General features: G+C 38.0%; 1 protein-coding gene across 10 annotated transcripts in view; it reads left to right on the top strand.

Moving 5' to 3' along the window:
* The window catches only part of HECTD1 (HECT domain E3 ubiquitin protein ligase 1), a 64,662-nt gene extending 39,465 nt beyond the window's left edge, over positions 1-25,197 (top strand). For 4 of the 10 annotated variants that reach the window (XM_055715896.1, XM_055715895.1, XM_055715894.1 and 1 more), the window contains exons 25-42: positions 2,310-3,146; positions 6,382-6,603; positions 8,379-8,512; positions 10,413-10,569; positions 11,424-11,646; positions 14,287-14,341; positions 14,571-14,753; positions 15,083-15,293; positions 15,376-15,461; positions 16,562-16,689; positions 19,360-19,561; positions 19,711-19,848; positions 20,104-20,711; positions 21,813-21,891; positions 21,980-22,073; positions 22,343-22,493; positions 23,701-23,845; positions 24,228-25,197. In XM_055715896.1, coding sequence (XP_055571871.1) covers positions 2,310-3,146; positions 6,382-6,603; positions 8,379-8,512; positions 10,413-10,569; positions 11,424-11,646; positions 14,287-14,341; positions 14,571-14,753; positions 15,083-15,293; positions 15,376-15,461; positions 16,562-16,689; positions 19,360-19,561; positions 19,711-19,848; positions 20,104-20,711; positions 21,813-21,891; positions 21,980-22,073; positions 22,343-22,493; positions 23,701-23,845; positions 24,228-24,365 — 3,791 coding nt within the window. In that variant the 3' untranslated portion in view covers positions 24,366-25,197. The remainder of the gene's footprint in view (positions 1-2,309; positions 3,147-6,381; positions 6,604-8,378; positions 8,513-10,412; positions 10,570-11,423; positions 11,647-14,286; positions 14,342-14,570; positions 14,754-15,082; positions 15,294-15,375; positions 15,462-16,561; positions 16,690-19,359; positions 19,562-19,710; positions 19,849-20,103; positions 20,712-21,812; positions 21,892-21,979; positions 22,074-22,342; positions 22,494-23,700; positions 23,846-24,227) is intronic. The other 6 variants (XM_055715898.1, XM_055715900.1, XM_055715899.1 and 3 more) reach the window with 4 other exon arrangements.
* The last annotated feature ends 1,014 nt before the right edge of the window (positions 25,198-26,211 follow it).

Below are 26,211 nucleotides of genomic sequence, written 5' to 3'. Positions count from 1 at the left end.
CATGAAAAGTAATTCATGTATGGAGCAAAATAAAAACCTGCAACAGCCAAGGAAGTCAGTGCTTAGGCAGCTAAGATACTGAAGAGGCTCCAGAAGAGGAGGTGATCTTGTCAGCTGAACAGGCTTTCTACCTTTTTCCCTCTCTTCCCCCTGTTTTGGGGTGTAGAAGACTTGCTTTGTTTCTGAAGCATCTTCAGCCACTCTTTGGCTCGTTCTTAGCTAGGTTTTAAAATTTCTTCTAGTTTGTTGAGTTGTCAGTTCTCAAACATGGAGAAGGAGCCAAAGTACAATGTCTAAATTAAAATGTTTTGAAACTTTGAATCGTATTTAAGGCATTCAGTATAGCTTGTAGGGAATTCTTCCATCATCTGTGTATTGTTCTTATCAGATGCAACAGTATCCATAGCTACATTGTCACTTTGAAGACTTTAGGTATTATTGGTGAGTAGCATTCCACTAAATCAGTTTTCATTCCTATGTTCCGGCAAAACTTTCCCATTTAAGCATAAGTGAAATTTATCAAATGGTAATGCCAAACAATGTGAAATGTGTATTAGCATACTCTTACTTCTGCCACAGTTGTCTTTCAAAAAGAATTTTGAAAATAGTATCCCAGTGACTTTTTTGCCATTATTCACAAGTGTTGACAAATCTTAAGTTGTTTTAGGGCTGTAGTGGTGCAGCAGTAAGACTCCAAGTACACACTTAAGTATTAAAAAAATTGCGCAGATTTGAAACTGTTTGTAATTAATATTTTAGAAAAAGGAACTATACAAAAAAAGAACAGTTTTTTAGTTATCCTTTTACAAAATACTCTGTTCAGACACTCACAAAGGGAAAAAATTATACTGTTCAATTACAGTATGGAATTACATTTTTCCTTTTGTATTTAATAAGAAAGGTGAATAAACTGTGAAAAAGAAAAAATTCAGACTTGCTTCACAACCTTCAGAGGTTTAGTGACATGAAGCTACTCGGATATAGCTCATGAAGATAGAATAAAATCATACAAGAGTAATGTAATCTAAACCTGCTCATGTGGGCGTGAGATGTCTACCATATCTGAAAACTTTATCCATTTTTAAATACTTTACCTCCAAAGTGATATTTTTAAATAGAAAATTGCTTGTGATCTTCTATTTTGGTGTCGAAGTGATGACTTTAGAGTAGTCAAAAGGTAGAAGTTAACCCGACAGTACTAAAAGAACATTTTACTTCAAATTAGCTCTCTTTTATTTTATTAAAGAAAAATACGTGTGCACATCTGGACTCGACATCTTGTTTTGAATTTCTCTGAGGTTACAAAAGATGACTGAGCTTAGAGATTTTATTTTTAAAGCAACTGTGTATCAATTAAAATAGTGACACTGTTTTGTTACAGTTAGTGTACGATAAGAAATACTAGAAGGAATTATTTTTGGTGACTCCGAGATTGTTGTACATACTCAGACAAGCAAAAATAAATTGTTTTGCCCCTGTTTCTGTCCTAGTTAGCTAAATTTTGCATGTTATCCTCATTATTGCAGATTTATTACACTTCAACTGTTAAAAAATACTATACTCAAAAAAAAAAAAAAAGTACTCCAAATAGTAATTTAATAAAGGAATTTAAGAGTAGGATCTCTTTTCAGTGTTGTTTTGGTCCCAGTATAAAGTTTTGTTTTGTGAAACTTACTCTTCCCGCAACCCTGAAATCTTACTTGGAAGTGGTCCTTAACTGACTGCTGTAAGACTTTTTTCCTATGAATAAGAAATGTTTGAGTCTGTGTAAATTATTGAACTAAAAAGCTGAGTATCAGTGAATTAATTCTTTCACTTTATAGGGCAAGAATAGGAAATCACAAACTAATCAGTTTCATAAAATGTGTTCTGTCAGGTAAATATGCTTATCCACAAGTATCCAACAAAGAAAAACATTGTAGAATGTCCTTGCAAGAATAACAGTTGCTTGATAGATATAATAAAGTTGTGGTGATACATTTTTGTTATTAGAGAATCTAATAATAAAATGTTGGAAGATTTTAGTAGTTCAGGTTCCTTCCTGAAGGAAGCCTTACTTTTGGCTGGATTCTGGGCCCCTAAAGATAGAGGCGGATGATGCTTGCTGCCTCAGTCTAAAGTAAAAGAACATTTTAAAATACCAAATTGTTTAAACACTTCATTTTGAATTGGCATTAAGGGTTGTTTAGTGACTTTATTAATCCAGGCATGCACCCCTTATGAGAAGCTGATCCCACATTGTGGAGCTACTGTCTGACACGCTCCTGTCTGCTTTCTGCTGGATCTCACAAACTCCTGTCCCTTTCCAGGCTGGATTGATGTCACCTGGGATGCTGGTGGCTCTAACTCTTACCGTATGGGCGCAGAAGGAAAGTTTGACCTCAAGCTTGCACCAGGGTACGACCCTGATTCAGCGGCATCACCCAAACCTGTTTCATCCACTGTTTCAGGCACAACGCAGTCATGGAGCAGCTTGGTGAAAAACAACTGTCCAGACAAGACGACTGCTGCTGCAGGCTCCTCAAGTAGAAAAGGAAGCAGCAGTTCTGTGTGTAGCGTGGCCAGTAGCAGCGACATCAGCTTGGGTTCGACCAAAATGGAGCGGAGATCAGAGAGTGTAATGGAGCAAAATATAGTTTCAGGCACTGACGTCCATGAACCAATTGTTGTTCTGTCTTCCGCTGATAGTGTACCCCAGGCTGAAGTAGGGTCATCTTCCAGTGCAAGCACCAGCACCTTAACAGCGGACATGGGAAACGAAAATGCAGAGAGGAAGTTAGGTCCTGATAACTCAATACGTACTCCGGGGGAGTCCAGTGCTATATCCATGGGAATTGTTAGCGTAAGCTCTCCTGACGTGAGTTCAGTCTCTGAACTGACTAACAAAGAAGCAGCTTCCCAGCGACCTCTAAGCTCTTCAGCAAGTAACAGACTCTCGGTCAGTTCTTTGTTGGCTGCTGGGGCACCGATGAGCTCCAGTGCAAGCGTTCCTAACTTATCATCTCGAGAAACTTCCAGCCTGGAGTCCTTTGTACGAAGAGTGGCAAACATAGCACGTACCAATGCCACAAACAATATGAATTTAAGCCGAAGTAGCAGTGATAACAATACTAATACTTTGGGAAGAAATGTCATGAGTACTGCAAGTAAGTGAACTGTGTTTATTTTTAGTTGATGCTTTTGTTGTTTCTTTGGCTTTCGTTAGACTTAATGAAGTTTGGATACTGTTGGCCTGATAGAGGAATGAAATTAGAGCAGCATTGACCTTGTGTGTACCTGTGGAACTCATGAAGAGCTCAGAGAGTTCCTGTCAGCTGCAAAGTGTTACGTTGCCCTGTGATGTCAGATTACGCTGTGGTACCCATCAAATAGAAAATAATTTGAATTTGATGTCTTTTACATGTTTAGGAAGAGGGAGAGTATGGTTTAGATCATGAGGCTGGAAGAACAGTAGCTAATGTGGGATACTTTTGCATTCTGCTCTGTGTAGATTATGCATACTCACCTTATGTAGGCCATTTCTGTTTCTATTTCCTCAGGAAAGGCAGTTTATGCGTATTGTGAAGTCCCTGAGTTTAGGAACTATGAACACAGTAAAAAGAAAAAAGTGAACTGCAGTATGATGAGATTTTAGTAGATTCCTGCATTCTGTCAGGCAGAGTAACTTAATGTACTCTAACACTGTGTGTGTTTTCTAAAGATGGTATGGTCATTAAGGCTTAGCTTTGGCATATCAAGTGCAAGGAAGTTTGTAGTTAACAGTGCTTTAAATGGCATTACATACATGCTTTAACAGCTGCCTGTTCTCAGGTTATATGTAAGGTTAAGGTGTTAGCAAGTAAGTTGTAAACCTGCTTGTTGTGGGTTCACTTTTGTGAATTTTCAGCATGCTCCCATCAGAGCTGTTACTCAGCCAGCCTTGTTAGGTATTTTGTTCAGTGCCAGTGATAGTATTTTAACTGGAGAGCTGCATTTCATAGGGTAGGCAAGTTAGAAAAAGAAAAATTACCCAAGCCAGAAAGAAGCACTCAGTTTCTTGTTAAGCTGTCATGCCTTTCTAGGATTTTTGTGCTTTTTGTATTTAAAAACGTGGTGTTTGCTTTTAGCATTTCTAGATATTTTTTTTAATAGTGAGTGTTTTCTTGTTTTGTTGGGAAGGCTTTTTTTTTTTAGTGTATTCTTACATTCATACGGTGATGAGGAGGGGGGAGGGAACATCTGCAGCCTGCATTAAAAATGTATGTAAGATAACTCAAGGGAAGATTTCTAGTAACTGATCCCCTTTTAGGAAGATAGCCAGTGCTTCGATTTTAGAGGTAGTTTTGTGCTGGGAGGAGAGAGACAGCACCTTTGAAAAACATAGTAAGATAGTTCAACAGTATATTTGACAGATTTTATGAATTTTTGATATCATACAGTACTGAAGTTGGAAATAAGAATGTGGCAAATTAAACATTAGATTTAATATTAGAAGATATATTTAAAATTATCCCTCATGTAGGAATTATTTTGGTTTATACATTTTATACAAGTAGAAACTTGTGCCCCAGAAAGAGATCAGAGACTGAATTTGAGCAATCTGACCAGAGTTCTATTAGAATACTGTAAAATGCTTGGATATTTTTTGTTTTGGGGTTGGGTGTTTGTTTTTTTATTTGTTTTGGTCTGTCCAGTTTCTTTTTAAAAAAACCAAAACACCAAAAAACCCAAAACAAACAAAAAAAAACCCGACAAAAAACTGAAGCCTGAAATCATGGTTAGTGATGTAAGTCTTTCTGGACTTGCTGTAGTGGTTGCATTTTAAAACGTCAGTATTTGCCAGGAGTTAAGTGGTGTCTAGAGTAGGCAGTTTCAATTTGCTTTTGAAGTCTGAGCAAGTGAAATGCTGACACTTGATTTTTTTTTTTTCTGTTTATGGTAGCAGCAAAGAGTTTACTATTATTAATTGGAGTGGAAGATATGAATACTGAACAGCTTATTTTCAAGTTCTTAAACAACAAAAAAACCCTTTGGTTTAGAAGATTTCCATGCTTTCATAGAGATAAGCATGGGCTTATTAACAACCCCAAATTTAAACTTCACTCTCTCCTGCATAGAAATAGTTTCAAGCACTGTACCTGCTTTGGGCCACCTTTGCTGAGATTTTATTTGCATTTTTATATTTTTATTTAAAAACTGTTACTTAGGTTCCTTGGTGTGGGAGTAACTGACAAACAGCAAACCCAGAAACAGTAATACTAATTTTTCTCAAATAGCTACCAAATGCACTTAGGGGAAGAATCTGTTATATTTTATCCTTTTTCAAGGGTAGTAGCCTTTGCAAACCTTGGTAATAATAGTCTGAAATACAGAATTTAGATATTTATTCTTTTTTTATAAGAAAGCACTGCCTTAGTTTTCATAAGCTACAATAATGAAAATGTTCACTGGAAAACTGCAAAACTTGCATTTGATAAATTTTAGAAAAGGCAGATTGGTTTAAATGTAAGTATAGGTGACCCCTCAAATTTGCACATGCAAATGTGATTAATTTCCTGTGTTTGCAGATAAGCCTGCAAGAAAATATTTGGAAGATTGGGATGTAAATGTGTAGTTGCACATAGATATAACTTACACTCAGTTATGTACACTATCTGAAATTCTTTCTGTTGAGTTTACGGTGAATTCAGTTGTGTTTCAGTTGCTAACTAAAATGCATCTACTGTGTTTTATTTGAATGTGCAGTAAGGTAACTTCTTAGCTGTTGCTTGCTTATTCTGAAAAATAATAATATAAATCATCCACCATAAGTAAGATATTCAGTCACATGCTTCATAGTACTGCCAACTAAGGCTTGTTGCCTGAACTTGTTGCTATTTGTGCTAATGGTTATGTGAAAGGTAACAAGCTGCTTTAAGAACTTCGGAAAAATGCACAAAAATCACAAATTCTATGTTTGTCTTATTATGTTCTGTTCTCAGTTTGTTTATATATAGTTAAACTGTTTTCCCTGTATAACTTTAATTATTTTGCTGTTCAGAGGTTAAATTATGTTTTAGGCTTTAAGACAGACACAGTATTGGAATAACAGACTTCAGAAATACTTCTCATATGTTGAAAATGAAATTAAGTGATTTCAGATTTATGGTGGGATTTGGAGATTTATTTAATAAAATTTGTTTTAAATGTATGCAAAGGAATATGCTCAGAAGTGGGCATCTGCATTGTAGAGTGCACTTTTGCACTGGGAAACCCTTCCCCTTTATTTTGTTGTTCTTAATTGTAAAATAACACATCTGATAATTTTTCGACCCCAAATATATTTTTCAACGCAGGATCATGCATGTAAATTGTACTCTTCGTCAAATCATTTATTTTATCTTACCATATCTTTATCTATAGCTTCTCCTCTTATGGGTGCCCAAAGTTTTCCTAATCTGACTACAACTGGTACCACATCAACAGTGACCATGTCTACATCCAGTGTTACTAGCAGCAGCAATGTAGCTACAGCAACTACAGTTTTATCTGTTGGTCAGTCGCTTAGTAATACTCTAACTACTAGCCTAACATCAACATCTAGTGAGAGCGATACAGGTCAGGAGGCAGAATATTCTTTATATGGTAAGTTTCATTTTTAAATGAACATAAGCAGACTTCCCATTAATGATTTTTCCTTTTTTTCTGTTACTGTGATTTTCTCCTGTAGTAGCTTATTTACTGAAAAGTATTTGAAAGTTGAGCTTGTCATATTTACTAGTTCTGTAAGGCAGTAAGTAAAATAATGTTAACTTTTAGTAGTACTATTTACTATATTACTGTAACCAATAGTAGTATTTCCTTATGTTTTCAGGTCTTTTATTTTCAGTAGTTTCTATCCCACATTGTTATTTATGGTATATTTTATTTAGGAACTTAACCTTTTCCTTAAGTCAGTTTAGTATCTAACGTAGTTTGCATATGAACTTCTAATTAAAATCCAAATGTTGTTCCTCATTGCGTTGTATAGGCATGTTACATGCTCAGTCTGAGGTACCTTGTATTACTCAGTAATTGAAAAGCATCTGCCATTAGGTGCATTATACACTTAAAACAGTGTATAAGGTTCCATGTATCTCAGTAGCATAATAGTAATTGAAAAAATAATTGGAAAGAAGACAGAAATGAAAATGACACAGAGAATGGAATTATGTGATTTGAGGAACAAAATTCAGAGTTGTTAGGTGGACACTCTGAGCTAGAAACAGACGTTGGGACAGAAGTTATTTGCAGGATATGAACACGGTGAGAGAAGATTTAGGTAACTAGGTTGATAATATCTAGGAATCAAGCTGATGAAATGAAGTCAAGAAAAATCTGGGCTAGATATGGGAAAGTACTTCCTAATGTGAAGTTTATTGCATTGTGAGATGTTCTTGAAAGAAAAGATACTTGATTTCTTTAGGATTTGATTGGATTAAGGTTGTGTTCTATTTAGCTGCCTATTGAAATTGCTTGAAAAATATCTGGTAATTTCAATGGATATTGGAATTGAGCTGCTTGGAGGCAGTCGATGAAGATATATGCATATGCCATCTCCCCTTACTCTTTTAATTAAGGTTCATTTGATAGTTTGATTATGTGACAAGTCTTAAAATACATCATAAAAAATGGGGCAAATAGTTTCCTTAAAGTTTCTGTTGGGGCATTAACAGCAATTTGAAGGGTGTTTGGGTGGTATAGATAGTTTATATGTGTACAGAAAAATTTAAAACTTCAATGGTACATCTCAGTCCACCTTGGATGGCTGTCAACTTTTTTGGTTTTGGGAGGTTGGTTTTGAAGTGTTAGTACTAGGTGGGTGAAAATGAACTTTGTATCTGTCTTCAGCTTGTTGTTAATCAATTAGCAATTGAGTCTTTAAAATTATCACTTTTAAATGGTTATTTTAGATGTCCTTTACATTGTAACTTGAGGTCTTAAGCCACACATTCTCAGTGGAAATTACATCACTAATCTGTTCTTAAATTAATTAGACATAGAAGCAGTATACATTTGTGTACCATTTTTTGCCATCTTTTGTAATTTATAATAAGTGTAATTATGAAACATTTGATATAAGCGAATGAGAAACCGATCACTTGCTGATCACTCTCAATTATACAAATGTTAAGTGCTTCTTTTGTTAGTTATGCTATTGACTAGACCCCTGGACTTTTTGTCAGGTGTATGCTTTTATCACAGCTTTTAATCTTATTATGCCATAAGCAGTGTTTTAGTTCTCTCTTTTGCTTGTTTAAGTGAGATTTGTTTTATCACTCTTCCCAGTGCTCCTGTTCTTTAATTTTCAAAATTTTGCTTTAAAAGTTATTTTTGGCTTTTGTTCTGTATGTAAATACGTGTATATATATGTATTATAGATTTTCTTGATAGCTGCCGAGCTAGTACTCTGTTGGCAGAGTTAGATGATGATGAGGATCTACCTGAACCAGATGAAGAAGATGACGAAAATGAAGATGATAACCAAGAAGATCAAGAATATGAGGAAGTTATGGTACAGTATAGTTAACATAGATAGTATCTTAATTGGCTAACAGATGCATTAAAAATCCACAGGTTCTTTTGACGATACGGGGTCCTAGCTATAGTCTTCCCATTAATTAAAATAAATGTATTTAGATTTTGGACTACTAGTTTGGAGTACCTGTCCATTAGGACTTGTAAATGCCAAAGTTGGAATCATGTTACACTTTTCGGGGGCTGCAAACTGAATACTACTTTACAAAGACAGTTCATTGTCCCTTTTCCCCATTCTTGCATATAATTGAGTATTAAGAAAGCTGTTTTCTCATGCACTGAAGTGGGTGTGATAAAATTGCAAGGCCTCACTAGATAGGACAACTTACGGGGCAGTCCCCTTTCTGTAGAAGTCTGATTGCACACCTTCAACATTTATTCCGCAGAAAAGTGTTTTTGAACACCAGCACACCCTGAGACCTTATAGGCCAGAATTAACATCTTAAAACCAACCTGGGGACAAGCTGACAGACTAGAAATGATGGATCAGTAGTTTACTGGCTGATAAAATGGTATAACTTTGGGGGTAGGCTGCTGAATTTTGTGGTGATACAGTTCTGGGGCATGTTTAACTGTAGGGCTGTGTGAAGTAAACTGTAATAATTAAATATGCCAGAGGAATTATCCCTTAAAAAAATAAAAGGGGAGGGCAAGTCAGACTCCAGCAGGTTAGTCCACATGGCTGTTGCCTACATTATTGTGAGTTCTGGCTTTTCGTTTGGTTGTTTTTTAGTGGTATGAATAATGCTTGGTCTTCTACCACTACTGAAGTGATCAGAATGGATATTGCAAGGTCTAAGAGTAAAAAATTTAAGACTTCACTAATGATAATTTAGTGTTTATTACATAGATGTAAATATTGTTTTATGGACTTATAGAAACTTACTCTTGTAATTACTATGCAAACTTTTAGTCATTTGAACCAAAAAATTAGCATTTTAACCTACGGTGATTATGCTTTTAATAGAAATTCAGTTATATTCCTGAATATTTCATTATTTCACCTTCTGCATAAAGATGTGAAGTTAGGCATGGAAAAGCCAGTACTGTTTAAGTGGATCTACATGCAAAAAATAACCTTAGTTTGTAGATTGTTGATCACTTTTCAGAAATTATTACATGGAGTTACTATTATTGTTCACAGGAAGAAGCAGAAATAGCTAAATTAGCCTTTACTTAAGATTACACAGCAAGAATCGGATCTGGAAAAGAAAATTTTCCTTTCTTGTGTTCTAGTTCTGTTCCCTTGGATACGCTATGTAATTCTTATCGATGAGGAGTTGAACAGATTAAAAGCGTGTTGTAGAAAAGTCATAAGCAGTACTTGCTACAGCTTATTGAAAATTAGATTTCTTCTCACCATAATAGTGCCATTATTTTGGGATTTGATTTAATCTCTGGGTAAAATGTGTATACATTAAATATCAATATATGTGTATACATTCAAAAAAATACTTCTTATTTTCAGAAAAAACTATGTTTATTTTGACACCATTGATTTATTTGAATCGTTGATATTCCAGACTTTGTGGAATACACAAAACATCTACACCTACACCAAGTTTGCTGGTCTACAGTAGTCTGTATTTCCCTATACTTTGGTGCTTCATGGAAAGTTTCATTCTTTCCAAGAACTGTAGATACACCTGGTGTAAGGTTAGCCCATTTATGTGGATTTTTGTATGTCTGTGGTTTTGATAATTCTCTGGATTCCTGCTTGACCAGTTAGATGCAAATAATACTGTTACGTGCCAGCTTTGGTATCTTTTGTGTGAGTTTTAGTTTACATAACTGCTATATTCCCTAACTGACTGTTAAATATTTGATCAAATGATTCTTTGTAGTAGAATCTAAAAAACTACTACTTTTTTTTTTAGGAAGAAGAGGAGTATGAAACCAAAGGAGGCCGCAGAAGAACATGGGATGATGATTATGTATTGAAAAGGCAGTTTTCTGCTCTGGTTCCTGCTTTTGACCCAAGACCTGGTCGTACTAATGTTCAACAGACAACTGACCTAGAAATCCCTCCACCAGGTATGCTGACAAGGCATTTGTGATCGTTGGTCTGGTTTTGGGATGGAGACTCTCTGTTAAGGGTCCATTGGGCTTTGGGGATCCTATTACTATTGACCAGTACAACATGCTTTTGTGGCTGCATGGCTTTTCTCTGTTTGAATGAGAGTTTTGTCTACCTCTGCAGCTTCAAGTGTTATTGAGGGAAAAGTAAATTAAATGTTGTGTGAAACAAGCATACTCATGAATTTCACTTGGACTAGTGATAGATGTCTTGCTATGTCTGGTTCCAGCTGCAGAGAGCAATCTGTGTGTTGAGCTACCCAAAATAGATTTGGTTGGAGAGGGCTTGTTGAAAGAGTCCAGAGCAGAGGCGGGGGGGAAGCTGACACGGTGATTGAGCAGTTGGTATGACCAGCAGCGTAGCGCCTGTCATCTTGATCTTTAGTTCATTCTTGGTCAGCAGTGTGGGTGAAGTCAGTACTCATTACAGAAAGGAATACATAGGTTGAGCTTATGTGGAAACAAGCCACTGTTGATTTTGGTGAACTGAAAGGTCAATACAACAGGAGGATGCTGTGTATGAAAAGAATGCATGTGCTGTCGTCATATTAAAGGGGATGTTATGAAGATGTAAGGATCAGTAGGCATTTCAGAAATACCTGGTAGCTGTACTGGCATAAAGAAGTACTGCAGTTACAGCCCTTAAATATAGTTCCTAGTTAGAACTGAGGATCATCTCTTTGGCATGTGTGCAGGAACTCTTCACGCTTCCTTATTGAGCTAGTTTATTATTATTACTAATGTTTGAGCCAACTTGTCATGCTTTATATATTTCTGTATTAATGGCTTCTCAAATGATTTTTTACATGCAGGTACACCTCATTCAGAACTCTTGGAAGAGGTTGAGTGCATGCCTTCGCCACGTTTAGCACTCACCTTGAAAGTTTCAGGTCTCGGAACAACTCGAGAAGTGGAATTGCCCCTAACGAACTTCCGGTCTACCATCTTTTACTATGTACAGAAATTGTTACAGCTTTCCTGTAACGGCAACGTGAAATCTGACAAACTTAGACGTATTTGGGAGCCAACATACACGTAAGCTTACAAGTTTGTTATTCTGTGTAAAGAACACGGTGACTGGTTAGGAAACAGGTGTGAAACAATGTTAGTTTTTTCTTCCTCCTGTGTAGGAAGCAATGCTAGAGTTAGTTTTTCTTCCATTTATGTCAGGTTGTTCTTACTGGTTGTATAGCTAGTGCTGTGACTACAAAACAAAAAAAACCATAATGTCTAATGCTCAGCTGTGACTTGTTCACAATATTTCAAAAGTCAAAACAATTGACCAAGAGAGGAGAATTTGGTCTGTTTAGGGATCTGCGTGAAAGAATCCCATGGGGATATCGTCTTAGACAGAAGGGAGGTCCAGGAGAGGTGATGGGTTTTTCAAGGATCACTTCCTCCAGACCCAAGTGCAATCCATCCCAGTGTGTGGGATGTCAGGCAGAGGCAGTAGGAGACCTGCATTGATGAACAAGAAACTCACAGCAGAACTCAAAACATAAAAAGGAAGCGTGCAAGAGGTGGAAGAAGGGTTAAGTGACCCAGGAGGAATATAGAGTCATTGTCCCAGCATGAAGATACAGGGTTAGGAAAGCCAAAGCCTATCTGGAGTTGAATCTGGTGGGAGATGTGAAGGGCAAAAGGTTAGGGAGCACTTAAAGAAACATGAGTCTGTGGGACCCAGTGGGATGCACCTGCAGGAGCCGGCCACTCCTGATTATCTTTGAAAGGTCGTGGTGACTGGGAGACATTTCTGAGGGCTGGAGGAAAGCAAGTGTCACTCCAGTCTCCCCAAAGGCAAGAAAGATCTAGGGAACTATGGACTGGTCAGGCTGTCCTTCATCCTTGGAAAGGTGATGAAAATAGCCCTGGAAACCATTTTCAAACAATGAAGGACAAGAAGGTGACTGGAAGTAGGTAGCATGGATTTATGAAGAGGAAATGATACTTAACCTGGTAGCCTTCGATAGTAAGATGACTAGCTCGGTGGATGAGCAGAAGGCAGCAGATGTTGTTTTCCTCAGCTTCAGCAAGGCTTTCAACACTTTATCCCTCATTGGTGAACTAATAAAATATGGACTAGATAGTGTCTGAAAACTGCCTGAACTGCCAAGCTTAGATGGTTGTGACAGTTGTTATGGACTCCATCGACCTGCAGGCAATGGAGCCCAGCTGGTGTACCCAAAGGGTTGGTACTCCTGCATTAATGAGCTGCATGGTGGGACAGAGCAGACCCTCGGCAAGCTTGCAGGCAAAGCGAAACTGAGAGGAATCATTGTTTCACCAGACGATTGTGCTACTGTTCTGAGAGACCTCATCAGGCTGCAGAAAGGGGGACACGGGAACTTCATGAAGTTCTGCAAAGGGAAATGCAAAATCTGGCAGCTGGGGAAAAATAACTGCGTGTGCTGGTCCGGGCTGGGGGCCAGCTGGCTGGGAAGCAGCTTGGCGGAAAAGGTCCTGAGGGTCCTGGTGGGCATAAAATTGAATGTGAGTCAGCTATAGACCTGGCAGCATCTTGGGCTGCATTAGGAGGGCTGAGGGAGGTGAGCCTTCCCCCTCGGTTCAGCACTGGTGGGACACATCTGGAGTGCGATGTCCAGTTCAGGGCTTCTCGGTACCAGAGAGATACGGGCAGTGGTGTGAATCCAGCAGAGGGCTGCTGTGGTGGTTAAAGGCTCTGGAGCATTTGTCACACAGAGTCTGAGAGATCCTGCGACTGTCCAGCCTGGAGAAAAAAAGGCTTGTGGGATCTTGCCAATGTGTATGAACACCTGATGGGAGGAATAGGGAAGACTCTTCTTTGTTGTGACAAGTGAAAAGGACAAGAATAAAATGTCTCAAATTGAAACAGGGGAAATTCCATTTAAATATGCCATTTGAGCAAGGGTATTGGACTAGGTCTCCAGAGGTCCCTTCCAACTTCTGCTGTTCTCTCTACCCTTATTTGACCTTACTAGCTTTAAAATAATAGACAGAAATTGTAAGACTACATGATTGTGCGTGTTTTCCATTTGCTACACCAATGTAACTTTGTTCCTACGAGAAAACTGACTTACACAAAAGCAAAAACTGCAATAAGTTGGTTGCAGTTTTTTAACCTCGTATTTCAGATTTCAGCAGTGCTTACACATTGCACCTGTTTTCTGAGTTGCCTTGGGTCAACAATTGTGTGCTGTAACAAAACTGTTTTCTAGTTATGAAACATGAGAAATAGTTGTAAATATCTCCTAAGTTAATACATGGCAATCTACCCTGGGACTTCAAAATTTCAAAGAGGTGATGCACGTGTAGTGAAGAACCTAAAGTTGGCTTGGGAAATTTGCACCATCAAGGTTGTTTGATTACTCAAACCTTACTTCAGGAAACCTAAATTAAATGTGTTGCGAGATAAATATTGACATCATGAAAATTAAATATGAGTTTAAGAGCTTCGCTGTGTCAGGGTATCCCAGATGTTCTGTGCAGCAAAGGACAGCTGCTGTTGCTGTTTTACATCATGTTATCTAAATGTCATCGATGTCTAACGAGTCAATGTATAACTTGAGAGTTTAGAGGATGTGCTATGAGTATGAAATATTAACTCATTGTTTTGGTATCTAGAATCATTTAAACTTCAGAATTTAGAGGATGTGCTATGAGTATGAAATATTAACTCATTGTTTTGGTATCTAGAATCATGTACAGAGAAATGAAGGATTCTGATAAAGAGAAAGAAAGTGGAAAAATGGTAAGACTTTGTATGTTTTTGTGGCTGTTCAGACAAAAGCAAAACAAATCTTACTGCAGTTTTTGAAATGCTACATTAAAAAAACTAACAGTTTTTGATTACTGATGAAAGGATATGAGTGAGTATATTTGTAAATGCATGCTCCTTAAAAAAGACAGCGTGTAATGCATGTGAAATCTTGAAGACTTTACAATCAGGAAAAGCCAACATTTGGTGGTTCCTGTTGTAGGGTTGCTGGTCAGTAGAGCATGTGGAGCAGTACCTTGGCACTGACGAATTACCAAAGAATGACTTGATAACCTACCTGCAGAAGAATGCAGACTCAGCTTTCCTGCGCCACTGGAAATTAACCGGCACTAATAAAAGTATTAGGAAAAACAGAAATTGTTCCCAGCTCATAGCTGCATACAAGGTATATGTCTGCATCCAAACTTTTTTATTATGAATGGCTGTGTGCTTTGTTTTGCAGCTTTAAAGATTCTTGTGGAGGAGGGATATGACAGGGATAGGAAAGTTGAATGTTCACGTGCCAATATCAAGTTTAGGTTTTGCTACCGTTGTTTTTTCTGTCTTCTGGTCATGTTAAAATACATTTGAATCATGATTTGAACCATCCACAATATAACTAAGTGTTGAGGTTGAACATGGTAACCATCCTGATTTTTCAAATCATTAACTTGGAGTGCACCATCCTAAATACAGTAATGCATACAGTTTCCATTCTTAACAATTCTTCTACAGGATTTTTGTGAGCATGGATCAAAGTCTGGATTAAGTCAGGGGGCCATTTCTACTCTTCAAAATTCTGATATCCTTAGTTTGGCAAAGGAACAACCTCAGGCCAAAGCTGGCAGCGGGCAGAACTCCTGTGGAGTAGAAGATGTTCTGCAGTTACTTCGCATTTTGTATATAGTTGCTAGTGACCCTTACACAGCGCGAACAGCTCAAGAAGGTAAGTTAGTTACCTAGCAGAGCTTCTTAAATGTTTTAATGAAAACAAAATAAAGGAAAATTTTTCTCTTGATTATTTTCAGAAGGGGATGAGCATCCTCAGTTTAACTTTCCACCAGATGAATTCACAAGCAAAAAAATTACTACGAAGATTCTGCAACAGATTGAGGTATTACATAATGTATAATGCACAATGTATATATGTAACATTGTTTTTAAGACTCTTATTCCTTACTTTCTTTGGAATTGTTAGGGGGTTTTGCCATTTTGACTTTTGAATTGCTTCATATGACGCTTACTTCCTTATATTTTGTATGAGTAAATTCTGTAAAAACAGACTAGTCTGAATAAAACACACCAAGAAAAAAATAACAAATTGTATCTTTTGATTATAGAGAATAATTTTTTTTCTGCACCAAACAGAATGTAGTGTACCTATGTCTGTCTGATCATATTGTATCAAAGGCAATTAATTGTGTTAGGGTTCACAAACATTTTGTTGCATATATTTTCCACATAAAGCTTTCAAAAATGGCATTTAAAAAACATATTGGTAGCAGATCAGTTAGATGCATTCAAAGAAAAACCATAAGATGTAGTTGTTCAAGTACTTTAAGATGCTCAGTAGAACTACTTTTTTGTTAGAAAAAATACTTAAAGATGATGAAGATTCTTGACTTGCTTCACCCTTACGTACTTTTTGAGTTTTTTTTTTAATTATGTGATGTTGCTCTGATTATTCACTAAAACAAAGTTCAGTTTTTCGTATTCTTAAATATCTTTGTAGTAATTATTTCTGCAGTCTTTTTTTATTATACTTTTTAGGAAGGACTGTAGTAATATTTCAGTGGGGAGCAACTTTACTACTACCAAGTTTCTTTTGTGTCGTCTTGCATTGAGGACATAGTATCTAATCACTTTTGGGCAAAACTCAGAAGCAATTCTTTCCAGTTAATTCTATATTCAGATCTCCTCACAGTTTTTTGAGTAGTACAGATCCCAGAGATTTACTGCAGCTTGTAGTGTCTTTGCTCCGAAGTGCTTTGTGTTCACTCTTGACTCCTAGAAACTTTGTGATCTTCTTATTCATAGCATTTCAAAAAAATAAAATAAATGGCAGTTGCTGAGAAAGGAGGAACTTGCTCAAGCCCAGGTGGAAACTCCGTACTTGAGTGTATTGGGTGTCTAGGTACTTAGTTACAAATTTATTGGGATGACATGAATCTAATATTACAAACACTTATTTTTTTCCCTTGCATTAAACTACAGGAACCCTTGGCTCTTGCAAGTGGAGCTTTGCCAGACTGGTGTGAGCAGCTAACAAGCAAGTGTCCTTTCTTAATTCCATTTGAAACAAGACAGTTGTACTTCACATGCACAGCATTTGGAGCATCAAGGTAAAAAAAAAAAAAAAAAAACCAAAAAAAAACCAAACATGCTTTCTTTTTATTAGTAATTTTTTTAATTGCTGATTCACAGAACAAGACAAGATTTTGTTTGCCAAATGTAAAGCATTTTGGATATTAGAAAAAAAGGGAAGATGAGGGAAGAAATGGCTTGGATGGGTGTACTCTACGCGGTTGAACAGCTGAGCCCAGGGAGTGGTGGTGGATGGAGTTACAACCCAGCTGGTGGCTGGTCACAGGTGGTGTTCCCCAGGGCTCAGTATTGGCACGAGGTCTGTTTAGTATCTTTACAGTTGATCTGGATGAGGGGATCGACTGCACCCTCAGTGAGTTTGCAGATGACACCAAGCTGGGGGGAAGTGTTGATCTGCTGGGGGCAGGCAGGCTCTGCAGAGGGATCTGGGCAGGCTGGACCCATGGGCCGAGGCCGGTTGTATGAGGTTCAACAAGGCTCAGTGCCGGGTCCTGCCCTTGGGTCACACCAGCCCCACGTAGCGCTGCAGGCTCTGCTGAGGAACAGCTGAGGGAACTGGGATTGTTTAGTCTGGAGAAGAGGAGGCTCAGGGGGAACATTATTGCTCTCTACACCTACCCAAAAGGAGGTTGTAGTCAGGTGGAGGTAGGTCTCTTCTCTTAGGTAACTAGTGACAGGACAAGAGGAGATGGCCTCAGGTTGCAGCAGGGAGGTTTAGATTGGATATTAGGAAATACCAAAACTGCTCAGAACTGGCTGGACATAGGTCAGCAGGTAGTAAGCAGCTGTATTGTGGATCACTAATTATTTTATCATGATTATCATTTATTTATTAGTATTAATTTCCTTCTTTTCTCTCCTATTAAAATGTCTTTATTGCAACCCAAAGATTTTACTTTTTTCCGCCAGTTCTCTCCCCTGTCCCACGGGGCAGTTGGGGGTGAGCAAGCAGCATTGTGGTGTTTAGCTGCCTGCCAGGTTAAACCATGACAGAAGCTTATGCTGAGTAGCCCGTCCTCTGTTTGATACTCTTCAGGAAGTTCCTTTGAAGAAAGTACATTTTTCAACTTCAGCTGAAGACTTGCTTGTGTACCTCTACCTGGGTTGTCCTATCAGGCAGTAACTGGGTTGCAGTTCATTGCATAAAGGAGTAAGAAACAACAGAGAAAATATCCTGAAAATAAATGTGAATTAAATGTTTTTTGAAAACGTAACCAAAGAACATATGTTTTATTTTTATAGTGCCTACAGTGGTTTGGTGATTGCTTGTTTTGGTTCATTTATTTTTAATTCACTACAGTCTTAAAAAAATAGACAATATCTAACAAAAGGATGCTGTTTCAAAGGTTTGTATTAGCTGCTTAATGAAACTATAACAAAACCAGGCCTTAAAATATTTAAGGATAACCTCTGAAGTGCTTTGTTACCTAGGAATCCTTAATATTTTGATTGCAGCAGCAATTACCTTGAGAGTATGTAGACAGCGTAAACCTTTTTGGAAGTTTAATTTTATGTAATGAGAAGGAAGGGTTAGTTTTTGTGGGTTTCCCTGGCAGTTTTTGTTCACTTCTTTGTTTTCCAAAGAGGAAGAAGTGTAGGCAGTGAGCTGCAAAAATTGCTGTTGTGTGTAATACGCAGTAGAAACGCCTCATGGAGAGTGTAAAATGAGGCATTTGAAGAGAAGAAAAGGTATTGTCTTGCAATGCATCGGTTTAAATCTTAGTATGGAAAAATTGAACTTCTACAGAAAAATAGTCCAAAAAACTGGACCATGTGTTGCTTTCTTGTTTTTCTTTTGAAAGAAGGTAATGTTTTAGAAAAACCTGTGTTTTAAAGAGATCTTTCAGGAAACATTGCGTAGTATTTACTTGCTGAGTAAAGAGCTTTCTTAAGCTCTTAAAATACTGGAAATAGTTCTTAAAACTCATAGACTCCAGATGAACTCTGTGTGTATATGCATGTGGGCACCTGGGTGTGTACACTTTCAGTCTGTGTCAGGACACTTGACCATACTGGCAAAACAACCAACAGATGGTAGCTTTGTAGTTTATTGCTGCGTAGCTGACAACACATACAAGAATTTTGAACTTTTGACTTCATGTAAGTACTGCTATTAAGAGGCGGCTGCTCTTCCTTCACTGATACGGGTCTGTATGTGTATGATTGCACTTCAGCTTTGCTTCTGTGTTTCTCTAATAAGTGTTTATGTAAGTAAAACTTGCTGTAAAACTTGGTAGGTATCAATGGGGTGATGTACAACTGCCTTGCAGTATGTAACAGAAGTTGTAACAAGCGTCTATAAACAGTTTTGAGCATCTGTGATGAAGAAGTACTACAGTAAATGCTGCTGTCTGTTCATTCCACTGTAATTTGAAAACTGTAGTAATTCAGGTCAAGAATTGTATGTTTTCATTGGTGGTATCCATTACATCAGAAGTTTATGGCTGGCTCTTCATAGTAATTAAAAATTATTTAGTTTTCTAAACTCATAAAATACAAAGCAGCCCGTATTTGGGCATTTCAGATATTTCTGAGAAATACTTCAGTGTGTAGATTTACCTCCTTCTGATTTATTTATTATTTTTAACTAGTACTTAACAAGGTAATGTTTTCGTAGTGGCTACTTTCAAGTTTTTGTGCTGGTGGACATCGAAGTTTTAAAACAAATGGTTTTCGTTTTTTTCCAGAGCAATTGTATGGCTACAGAACAGACGTGAAGCCACTGTTGAACGGACAAGGACCACAAGCACAGTGCGACGTGATGATCCAGGAGAATTCAGAGTTGGACGCCTCAAACATGAAAGAGTGAAAGTTCCGCGAGGTGAATCCTTGATGGAATGGGCAGAAAATGTCATGCAGATTCATGCAGACAGAAAATCTGTTCTAGAGGTAAAGCATATCTGCCTAGCAGAACAAGGTTAGATAGCTATTTCTAACTGGCTGGGATATTGAATATCCTGTTCCATAACCAGCACTGACCGTTTCACTGGGACTTCCTTTCATTCCTTTCATTACTAACATTCCTTATGTTTTTCTAGGTTGAGTTTTTAGGGGAGGAAGGAACAGGCCTGGGTCCTACCTTGGAATTTTACGCATTGGTGGCAGCGGAGTTTCAGAGGACAGATTTGGGAGCTTGGCTTTGTGATGATGATTTTCCAGATGATGAGTCTCGTCAGGTATATTTCAATTTGCATTTTAAACTGAGTACTTGTTTAAAAGAAAAACGAGCTAGATGTCCATGAAGGGAAGAACGCATGATCAGTGAGCAGCCACTCATTGTGGTCAAGAATGACCACTCTGCTCCACAGCTTGCTTGCTTACCTGTTCTCTTTTTAACAGAGAAGTAGAATGTAGTAACTTAAACAGCACAGACAGGTGATTAAATTCACCTTGAACGATGTCAACTTTTTTCTGTGTGTCTCCTAAATCAGGTTGATATTGGTGGTGGATTGAAACCCCCTGGCTACTATGTACAGAGGTCATGTGGACTCTTCACAGCACCATTCCCACAAGACAGTGATGAACTTGAAAGAATAACCAAACTCTTTCATTTCCTTGGAATTTTCTTGGCTAAATGCATTCAGGACAATAGACTTGTGGATTTACCGATTTCTAAGCCTTTTTTTAAACTCATGTGTATGGGGGACATCAAAAGTAACATGAGTAAGTTGATTTATGAGTCACGGGGTGACAGAGACTTGCACTGTACTGAAAGTCAGTCGGAGGCTTCTACAGAAGAAGGGCATGATTCCTTGTCAGTAGGAAGTTTGGAAGAAGACTCCAAATCGGAATTTATTCTCGATCCACCAAAACCTAAACCTCCTGCCTGGTTTAATGGAATTTTAACATGGGAAGACTTTGAATTAGTAAATCCACATAGAGCTAGGTTTCTAAAAGAAATAAAGGACCTTGCAATTAAAAGGCGCCAAATTTTAAGCAACAAAAGTCTGTCAGAAGATGAAAAGAACACAAAACTACAGGAATTAATGCTGAAAAATCCATCAGGTTCGGGGCCTCCACTTAGCATAGAGGATTTGGGGTAAGAGTTTTTGTATTTATAAATACGCAGCGTTGCTTTAGAGACAATTGTCAAAGTGTATAATTAAAAATGAAGATTTCTTCATTTTAAATAGTATCATTGCAAGGGAGAATCACTGAAATATGCTGCGAGATCCAGTTTGACATCTGTAGCTATGTTCTTGTTCCTTAGTTTGAGGATTTTCTGTTCTTGCTTGCTCAGTTTCCTAAGGTTTAAGCTCAAGTGTGGCTTCACCGCAATGCTGTGTGACTCTAGAAACACACAAATACTTGTGAAGACCTTTAGAAAAGTGTCAATCTGTAATCTCTTTGCTGTGATGACTATTGACATCTATCAAGATTTTTGGAGAACTTTTTAAAGAGGACAGATGAAATTTCAGATCCTGTTAATAGACATGCAGGCCAGTGTTTGAATCCATGTTAAGCAGAACATTTTGTGTGCTAAGCTTTAGCAAATGTCAAAGACATAAAAGCGCTCGTACCTGTGTAAACTTGTGTCAGGGTATCAACCTTTGTGATTTTGAGTTGCTCCTTTTGAAACAACAGTAGTTCTTCTTCCATTAATGTTACGGATTATTTGTTAAAATCATGTTGTGCCACAAGGATTGCGTGGTTGGTGATTGCTTATGGCCCTGCGGAACTGACTGTGGCTTGTTAGAGAGGGAAAGCGAGTAGCACCGTTGAAGGGCCTCCATGTCCAATACGTTAAGTGTCCCTATAACTGTTAGTGCTGGAAACCAACATAAAGCAATTTTTGAGTCTGTGAACTGAATTTAAACAATTTGAAGTAGTTTTGAAGCTGATAACCATTAAAGATATTAAACTTTATGAAAGTTTTCATCAAATCCAAAGAAATAGTGGGTGAATACGCACATGCACATACCATAGATTTGAAAGATGCATTATCTGTGTAGTCCATTACTAATTGTAGTTCTGCACTGTGGTACCACTGTTAATGTATATACAAAATGATTCACAAACAGTGGTTTTCAAATGTAGTGAAATGCTTTTGGGTGTGTGGGGTGTCATTTTTAAATCTGGTGTGTTTGCAAAAGCTGTATCAGGTTTGTTTGCGATTAGTAACTGTCTTTGTATTTTGAAGTCTAAATTTTCAGTTTTGCCCTTCATCTAAAGTGTATGGGTTTACAGCTGTGGATCTCAAGCCCGGTGGTGAAGATGAGGTAAGGGAACAACCTACTTCTACAACTTCAACAGCAGTAACTCTAAAGCAAAGTGAACTCTTACAGTATTTATCTGTTGTCTTCGCAGACTGTAACAATGGATAATGCAGAGGAATATGTAGATCTCATGTTTGACTTCTGCATGCATACTGGTATACAGAAACAGATGGAGGCATTCAGAGGTAATTTTAAATGTGGAGGAATATATATGTGGTTAGGTGGGTGGACTAATTGGTGTTCAGGGTGTGCTGGTTTAAAGTGGTGGCATACAATGGCTTTCAAAAACAAACTGAATGCAATAGGTAAGACATTAATTTCCTAACACCTTTGCGTTAGTTCTGTTTACCGTAATTAAGAAACTGTTGATTGATTCTAGCTTGATTAAAATACAATTGAAATGCTGACGTTATTTTTTACTTATGTTTATGACTGTATCTTGTGTAAATTAAAGATGGCTTCAACAGAGTCTTTCCAATGGAGAAGCTGAGTTCCTTCAGCCATGAAGAAGTTCAGATGATTCTTTGTGGAAATCAATCACCTTCTTGGGCAGCTGAGGATATAATCAATTATACTGAACCTAAACTGGGATATACACGAGATAGGTACTTATATTCTGAGTGATTTTTAAATAGTATCTAAAAGATACATTCAGTGACAAGATGTCCAGAATGTTCATTAGATGAAGATGCTAAATTGAATGGGATTGGTGGTCACTGAAGGGCAAGTGATTGTCTAAAACTACATGAAATAACAATGTATGCTACAACATATAGGTTAGAAGGTACTCAGTGTTTTTGTGGTCAGAGAGGATAAAAAAAGTTAAGATACTAAAATGAAAACAACTAGTAGAAACGTAATGGCAGCTAATACGGGCTATTGAGAACAGCATTTCAGAGTTTTTACTTTTGTCTTAGGTGGTGGTTATAATTTCTGTTCAGTTGGGTATAGTTGTTACCTGTCCCTTATTTCCTATTTCTTTCTTTTCAAGTGTAGTTAAAAAAGAAAACGTACTATGCAGGGAACAAATATACTGGTGATTGGCTGTCAGGAGGTAGTCTCGACGTTTTGGGAATTTCTTGGGTTTGGGTTTTCTGCTGCTCGTCATGTTTTGTAGCAATAACACAAGTTACTTCTGGAGCTGCGTTAGTAGAAGCATGCTGAAGTATCCTAATCAGTCTGAGATGCTGTGTGGTGCGATTCTTCTGTTGACCCTGCCCTGCATGCAGAGATGCAGCTGAGATAACAGTGCCTGATACCCGAGGGTGTATTTCAGCAGGCTGTGCTTGCTTCATGCTCTCATCCCCCCCGTTCCCGGGGCTGATGTGGATGAAAGCAGTGGTGTCTGGAGGTCTGTTGTAGTCTGTTACGGGGTTTTTTGGATTTTTTTTCACCTCGGGGTCTTTAACACCGTATAACTGAAATCAGAGATAAATTGAAGAGGCTGTATACTGCAGAAGTACAGGAAAAGTCTTGGGTTGTAGTCAGTTGGATTTTTCCCATATAATACGTTTGAGCTATATCTGCTTCTCTACCCGTTCATATACAAGGTACCCAAATAACGCTCCAAGATAAGTATGGAGAAAAGTTCTTATTTACCTACATTTTTCCTGTGTAATACTCAGCAAGGAGATTACAGAAGTATTTTTGTGGCTTTTATGATGTTCTATTAACTCAATACTGAACAGGCACTAGAATCTTCCTGCTTAGACATGACTAAAGATTGTAATTGTACTGTCTCAAGTTAAGGGACATGAAAAAAGCCACTCTATTGTAATGTTATCCTAACTAATTATTTTAATTTATTTTAAGCCCTGGATTCCTTCGATTTGTGAGAGTCTTATGCGGTATGTCTTCGGATGAAAGGAAAGCTTTTCTCCAGTTCACCACTGGTTGTTCCACACTCCCACCAGGAGGCCTGGCAAACCTACATCCCCGGCTCACTGTTGTACGCAAGGTACAGCTTCTCCAGGTTGCCCTTCAAGCCAGCTATTTTGGCTTTTGAGTGTAACAGTTGTAACAGTAAGAAATAACACTGGGTTGGGTTTTTGGGTTCGTTTGGTGTTTTTTAATTTATGACACCATGCTAAGCTTTCAGTACTGACCTCTGTTTTGGGTCTGCTCTCTGACTTCATACTGGCTTATGAAAGATTAACGGACATATTTATAATATAAATATATATATTATTATGTATAATAAATATATTTATAAGTTGGTCTGTAGCTTTCCTGACGGTGCTGTTTTGACGGCTGGCGTTACGTACGCAGTAAATGCCTTCCAACTTCCATATCGAGCGCTGTGAACAACCGCAGTAAAAAAAATTCTTTCTTTTCCTCAGGTTGATGCTACAGATGCAAGTTATCCATCCGTGAATACGTGTGTGCATTACCTGAAGTTGCCCGAGTATTCTTCCGAGGAGATCATGAGAGAGCGCCTGCTGGCTGCTACCATGGAGAAAGGCTTCCACCTCAACTGAGCTGCTGACTGCAACATGGGACGTGAGAAGGTGTTTTTTGATACTAGTGAAGCCTCTTGTGTTTGTGTGCAAAAAAAAAAATACGATCTCCACGCTGTGCTCTGATGAGACTTGCCTTTTTTTTCACCTGTGAGGCTTTAGAAACATGTGGAATAAGTTTGTTAGCTGCTAATGACAAAATAAATCCTTGTAACTACACAGCCAGCAAGAAATTGGCACAGAACACTGTGTGATGCTTCAAGGGCTTGCACAACTGGGAATTAAGGTGGGTCTGTTTGACTGTTCCAAAGAACAGATCATCAGATTTTCAGTGTTCACTGATACAAATTTCTAACAGTGTATTTGTGTAAAGTTTGTCATTTAATACCTTGTACACTACAGTTGCCATCACTGATCCCTGTTTTGCTGGCTTTAAGCTAACTGGTCAGAAACTTGCTTCCTTAAAACTTAGAGTTAATGGGCATCTCCAGCCTTTTCTTTTTTTAATGGTGCCTGCACTATTGGAGTATTTTAGCAGGTTTTTGCATATAATCATGCACAACTTTTTTTTTTTCCCCCTTCTTTCAAGTGGGAATATATTTTGATTTCTCAAATGCCCTGCTATAAAGATCAAATCCTTAAGTGTGTTTGTGCAGCTCAACGATAAAGCTATTAAAAAAAAAAAAAACACTGGTTCCTAGTGCAAGGCACACTTAAAGCAAGTTTTACTTTTGGTTGTACTTTCTTTGTATATTATAAACATTTATTTAACTTGTTGCAGTTTGAAGTTTAAAAGAAACCACCCAATGTGTAAGCTCAAAGGTAATCATTAAAATGTTTGCAACATATCAAACTGTCTCCTCTGAATACTTCGTTAATACTCATACGTTATTAGATGTTTGTACACGTTCTGAATAATGTGCCATAGTTTTTTCAAGGTTTAAAAGAACTATGTGGCGATAATTGATCTCACAAACTTTATCTCTGCGCTCAAATCTTCTCAAAATCACACAGTGCAGCTTTTTAAGAACTAGCCTGGCAGCGGTAACACTGCATGTGGCAGTTTCTGGTGCTCTGCCGTGGGCCCATGTGACCTGAGGTTATAGTTCCTCATTATATTGGAATAAAAACTGGGTCAAATGATGCAGCTGATTCAGCTTCGCTGGAGGTGGAGTGCCTCTCTTGGTTTCAGCCTGTGGTGCAGTATTTTATTGGTAAAAAGTGGCTTACAGTAAGATAAAGTGTGGTGCTAATATGTCTTTAAAGATACTTACGTACTTGATACCAGCAAAGAAAAATTATTATTCTAGTTGAATCTGTGTGGTAAGCTTTGTTCTGTGCCAGTTCTCTTTGGTAACAGCCTTTTCTTGGACCACTGCTGAGGGAGGGCTTGCCAGAAGATTCTGCCTCACACATATAAATGAGGTTGATGCCAGATTTCTTTTCATAGCATTATTCACAGGACTTTACAGGCGTCATGTTTGACGTTTTCCCCAATGCGGCGTTGGAGAGGCATCTCCTCCATCCCGGACTCCTGCGTCTATTGTGTTTCAAGTAAACAGTCGCATAAGCCCTGCGTACAAAGTATCTGCCCCGAATACAATGTCAACCCGTTTGGCTGACTGTGGTGTTACTGTAAAGCTGCCTGGACTGTTCTCTCGCACAACACTTGCCTCTTTTGCTTCTTAGACCCTGGTTTCTAGGTGCAATTTAGACGTGACAGCTACGTGCTTTCACACATAAAACTTGTACGGTGTACGTTCTTTCAGTATCAGTGTGCCTAAGTGTTGGTGTGGAAGGTATGAAGAAGCAGCCAGACACGTTAATTCTGGAAAGGTAAGTGAAAGTTAGCTCAGATTGTTATTGT

Source organism: Falco cherrug, chromosome 7, assembly GCF_023634085.1.
Source record: "Falco cherrug isolate bFalChe1 chromosome 7, bFalChe1.pri, whole genome shotgun sequence".
NCBI lineage: Eukaryota > Metazoa > Chordata > Aves > Falconiformes > Falconidae > Falco > Falco cherrug.
Note: the sequence above shows the minus strand (reverse complement) of the source record. Positions and strands in the feature narration are given on the sequence as shown.